The sequence below is a fragment of the Mytilus edulis genome, chromosome 1 (assembly GCF_963676685.1).
Source record: "Mytilus edulis chromosome 1, xbMytEdul2.2, whole genome shotgun sequence".
NCBI classification, from domain to species: domain Eukaryota; kingdom Metazoa; phylum Mollusca; class Bivalvia; order Mytilida; family Mytilidae; genus Mytilus; species Mytilus edulis.
Window position 1 is genome coordinate 85,757,798 of NC_092344.1, and position 6,000 is coordinate 85,763,797.

Here is a 6,000-nt window from a genome sequence, read left to right on the forward strand (position 1 = left end):
TAATTGTAAGCAGTTAGAATGTTCAGTAAAGTAAGATGAACAAACACATCACCATCACCAAAACACAATTTTGTCATGAATCCATCTACGTCCTTTGTTTAATATTCACAAAAACCAAGGTGAGCGACACAGGCTCTTTAGAGCCTCTAGTTTTCAAAAATATTTATGAAAGCCTTTTTAAAGAAAGTAAAGTTACCATAGAGATCACAAAATGTAACATGGTTGAAAATGAAAATTGATATTGTCAAAGTGATAGTTCATAGAAATATTAGTTCCTATGTTTCAGCTATATTTGTATAGATGCATGCAGATATTTTGCATGGGTTATTTAAAATCAATAAGTCATAAAAAGTACCCAAACAAAGTTCACATTTCCAATTAGATTGTAGCCTGTTTTAACTGATCTTATCTTGTGTCAGACTTTAACTGAAAGGAAATCAGGTTAGACAGACCTTTCCCTTAGTCTTTTTGCTACAGATGCTTGATCAATTTATTATGAACCAATAAAGCTACATATGTTCTGGATTTTTTAAGATAAAACGTACAAAAACTAACAAATCAAAACTTAATAGAATAGTGGTCTGTTCAATTTTATAGGGGAGACAACATTGGTAGTAGAAATTTCAAGACATAGTTATCTCCCATTGGTTACTCCATAAATAATTGAATACAATTATTTCTCTTTCAACTTGCATAAATATGTACAGTATAGAATATGCTTATTTAGAATTGTATATTTTCCAGGATATTATAGGGAAGGCCTTACCAATGATTGGGACTTATGGTCAGTTGGACAATACACAACAGGTTGTGGCCTTGATTGATGAGGTCAGTGTTTAGTGTTTAGCTGCTGGTGATATGTGTTATACTAATTATAAAACTAAAGATTACATGATTTGTTTCTTTTTTATCATTTTCAGGAAATTGAATCATTGCAATTGTCACATGTTCACCTTCCAGACAATAGTTAATTTCCTTTACAGTGGTTGTCTTTTTTCATAACTTCTGGTTTTTAATTGCATTTTTTAAGCTCATTTAAAATTCAGTAATGAAAATGGTAAATTATTGGAAAATGGTTGGGTTGTGGTCCTTTGTATAGTATTATGCACCTCCTAAATGCAGTGATATTTTTAAAATGGTTTGACTTTGTAGGAAATGTGCATTAACTGTGGAAAATGTTACATGACATGTAATGATTCAGGCTACCAGTCCATCAAGTTTGATCCAGAAACACATCTCCCAACTGTTACTGAAGATTGTACAGGTTAGTATTAGGTACCAGTTGAAAGTTTAGTGAAAAATTACATATACATAACTTTTAATACTTCTTTACTGTAGTTCTAACTGATCAAAGTTCAACACAGCTTTTTCATCGAGCTTAGTTCACTTAATTGACATAATTATTACCTCCTATTATTGATTTCTTCCAAATTATATATAAAGAATCAAAATTTTATATACAGTACTATTTTCTTATTAGTTATTTGCATTTGATATAATGTAAATTAGTGCAGAAATTATAAGTTTTGGAAAGAAAAGTTTGTGTATTGATAAAACCTTCCTTCAGGAGGATCGCGGGTATAAGATTTTCAGAAAGAAAGAAAAAACATTAATTTTTAATTACAAATTTTATTCATTACATTTAGTAGTTGTTACTTCATCATATGTTACAAAAATTATTCCAAAAAATCAATTCGTATTGGCCCAAGGTGACTTTTAAAATGTAGATATCATTGAAATAGCTCCAAATTATCTCCCTTTGGTGAAAAATGCCATTTTTTTGGCATTAAAATGGAAATATCTTTTTAACTCATCGGTGACCTATACTTTTTATTGTTGTTTTCGAATAAGCTGTACATAAACTAAATAATTGTAAAATTTAAGCGATTTCTGTAATTTAGGTCTTTTATTTATTTCGATAATGCTGCAGAAAAAAAGGACATTAACAAAAATGTATGCTTCCTTCAAAGGCAGTTGTGAGTGTAAATGAATGGTGACCCCATTTTTTTTTTCATTCTTTTTATTAAGTATAAGATAAAGTTCATTTATAGAAAAATTTAGAGAAATCCTATATTAAATTAAAAAAAAATGATTTAGACCCGCCAGCCACCTTAAGTAAGGTACATTTAATAGAAGTTAATAAATAGATAACTTAAGGTATGTTACCTTAATTCAAAGATAGTAAGTTTAAGGAAAAGATGAATTTCCAACATATATAATCATATCATTGCTGGGCTTCTAAAATGTTGTATATGACTTTTTTGGCTAAAAATACTTTTCCACACCAATGGTCTGGGCGGGAGGAAATCTTTGGTATTACAAAATAGCATACAGTTAGACCAATCAAAATGTGTGAAATAAGACATGTTACAAAATTGCCAATGTCAGTTGTTTGTAAAGTTTGCTTCAAAAATGTTGTATGAAAACTTGAAAACCGTTGTAGAATGGCTTTGGGAAAAAAATAATTGTACATTTCTTTATTTCTCTGAAAATAGTTTAAGTTCCTGAATAATCCAGAAATGTCAAAAGTTTTTATTTCACTGCTATTTACAAAAATGTTCAAGTTCACATACAACATTTTGGAAGCATGTATTTTGCCAAAATTTCAAAGCCTGTTTGTGAGATATTTTTTTTAATGAAAAATTTGTAATTTACAACATTTTAGAAGCCCAGCGACGATATTTAAAACATTTTAAATGAATATTCAGACATTGCATAAAAAAACTATATTAATGCTGTGTCCGAAGACCAGAATTATGATAAAAACAGTCGGACATTCTCATCTATAAAGGGATCACATGGACAGTGATAGTCTAGATTTGTTAACTTTCTGATTGCAAAGTCTCACAATTTGAATTATTTGTAATAGCAATACTTTTTTTTTGCAGGATGTACTTTGTGTTTATCTGTCTGTCCAATCATAGACTGTATCACCATGGTCAAGAGGACAACACCCTACCTACCCAAGAGAGGAATCCCCATTCAGACAGGTTTCAATCCCATGCCAGCTGTTTTATTGGAAACCAACTAGACTAAGTTTTATTAGTTTATGATGACCAGTAATACATGCATTGCGGTTGACAATGGGTAGAGGGGATTGTTTGTATATATAATATATAAAGAAGGAATTGCCTTGACATCATAGAAAATTACTTTTTTTGTATGTAATTTTACAAACTGTTATTTTCAATTTCTTTACCAATACAGATACTTTGCTCATTTTATATGAATTATCTTGCTTAGATGATTATACTAAGAGACTATGCAATGATTTATTCATTTATGTTTATAGGACAAGAATTTATAAACAGGTTATTCACTTCAGAAACATCAAAGACAGCTATAGATACTATAGCATCAACATATTCTACCTTTATCCATATACTTTTCAGTGTGGTTCTTTTTCATATCAGCAACTAGTCATTTCTTTGCAATCACAGATCAATTTTTGATAATTCACTACTTCTGAATTTAATGGATTATGGGTTCTTTTGTTGTTCACTGGTTAAGATGTTGTTAGTCAATCACTAGCATCAAGTTCTTGTGTAACTTTTGAAAATATTACCCAGAATACATTAGTTTCTGAAACTGCAAATGATATTTTTGCAAACATGTACTACACAAAACAAAGGTATAATTTTTTCTAGTCACAATGGGATATTCTTAATCAACAGAATTTCTGGTAGAATATCTAAATTGTTTTTTTTCCATTTATACAATTGTTATATATTTTATACTATTTGTTTTTTTCATTGTTCTTTATTTAAGATTATTTAGAAGAGACACATGACATAGGTGCTAACTTATATATGAATCTTTATGCATCTGAAGGTGCTAACTATTATAGAAGTAGAAACATTGTTGATATTTAATTTACTATACCAGAATTATATAGTACCAGTGCTTGCTAAAGCCTTGCTAAATTTACTCTTATTTCCAAGATTGCACCAGTTTCATTCAGTATGCTTTCTGGCTAATTCAACATAACAATTTTTTCCCAGTCACCTTTATATTTGCCTTAAGGATAGCTTATTTACCATTGTGTTTAAAAAGATTAAATTTGTGAATTTTATTATGAAATACCAATATGTTTTATACATTAAACTTATATTGTAATAGAAAAAATATTATATTTTAAGATCATGTTTATTTCTCCTCAAATTTGGTCTACATCATGGTTTTTTAATGATTTACAAGTTTTTCAGTTAACACTGTACTGACAATGAGTAAAACTTTTGTGTATGATATATACATGTATGAATAATGATGATTTTATTCTAACAGTTTTAATATGTTTCTGAAATTTAAATTCTGGTGGCAAATGATAAACAATACTATACATTTATTTCCTGTGCTTGAGGGAGATATGAAGATTTGTTCACCGAAGAATATTCATATTTCACAAGGGCTTTGCCCGATGGAAATATAATTTTCGAGAGTGAGCAAATCTTCATATCTCTGGAAGCCAAGGGAAATAAATGTTTTATTCCACTGTCCATATGATGAACATCAAATATTAGTTTGCATATATTTATTTTTCTTAATTCGCTCGTTTTTGAACACTAAACACAACAAACACATTAATAAACAGTAAACAAAAGTTATAAGTCTTTTTGTTTTAATGTCTAAACAAACCTGATAATGTTTTTTGCTATCGCTATTTACAAAATAAGAATTTCAAATCGTTATGTACATTAGCCGCCTGTAACGTCACACGATGTAGTCCCAACATTTCAGAGGGGAATATGATACTCAGAGGGGAATATGATCCTCAGAGGGGAATATGAAGATTTGTTCAATGACACATGGTATAGTCTCAACCAATAATTATTACAGTATAATTCCAGCCAACTTATAGCATGAAACTCACAATATCAATGAATTTTGCATAATATTCAAGTTCAGCTGAAACTTTATTTTGGCTTTGTTTATATACATAGATGTGCAATAAAACATTTAATATATTTAATGAGGTAAAGAAAACAGATAATATTGTATTTATTGCAAACTGATTTAGGAAATTCTCAGGGGCTGGTTGTTCAACTTGTCGTTAAGTCTAATGCTGTTGTTAAAATATGCTAACACATTGTTTTAATTTTTTTTTTGCATGGTTGAACCTGTTGCTCATCTTTATGTTAAAGGTAGATACATATCAAACATTTTGGTTGTTACATGACCTTTTTTATGATATTTATGTTCAATACTGGTACACATGAAATTTAATATCTGACATGCATTTACAGAAATTTAATGAATAGCTGGTAAACTCATTTAGTTTATACAAATTATATTAACATATGAAAGCAGAGATTCAGTTTTATTTACTAAGAGTTGATTATGGTTAGTATTTCCCTAAAACATATAGGTACTTAAAGGAATGTCACTTAAGACAAGCACATGTGGGCACTTAAAGGTATGTCACTTAGGACAAGCCCATGTAGGTACTTAACAGTATGTCATTAAATACAAGCTGTGTAGGTACTTCAGGGTACGCCCCTAAGGACAAGCATACATGGGTTCTTAACAGTATGTCACTCAAGACAAGCACATATGGGTACTTAAAGGTATGTCACTTAAATCAAGCACATGTGGGTACTTTAAGGTATGTGTGGGTATTTAACAGAATGTCACTTATGGTCAATTATAGTATTGCAGTTATCATTATTATTTAAGCAAACTATTACAGTTAACAATAGTTTTTCATTGTTATTTTGTAATACCATGTTACAAATTACTTTAGTTATATAATATCTGCTGTATGAAGAGATCACATTTTTGTATCCTATTTGATTGATAAGGACTAAATAGTTTATTATTTCAATTTGTAAAAATCACTATTATTATATTAGTAAATACTTGTTGGGTTTTATATATTTATTTAGTCACATGGTGTTTTGTAGTTTGTTTTATATATTACCAGTCACATTACATATACACTTATTTTCTATTGTATATCTGATATATTGCATGAATTATATACAATAAAGAGTATGCACTTTG

General features: G+C 29.2%; 1 protein-coding gene across 2 annotated transcripts in view; it reads left to right on the top strand.

Annotated features, from left to right (window-relative positions):
* Window positions 1-6,000, top strand: part of LOC139493152 (dihydropyrimidine dehydrogenase [NADP(+)]-like) — a 29,197-nt gene extending 23,197 nt beyond the window's left edge. The window contains exons 21-23 of one of the 2 annotated variants that reach the window (XR_011656932.1): window positions 151-828; window positions 1,153-1,264; window positions 2,889-6,000. Coding sequence is in view for 1 of the 2 variants with exons in the window: in XM_071281326.1 (XP_071137427.1) it covers window positions 745-828; window positions 1,153-1,264; window positions 2,889-3,031 (339 nt within the window). In the remaining variant the exon portion in view is untranslated. The remainder of the gene's footprint in view (window positions 1-150; window positions 829-1,152; window positions 1,265-2,888) is intronic. The other variant, XM_071281326.1, reaches the window with a different exon arrangement.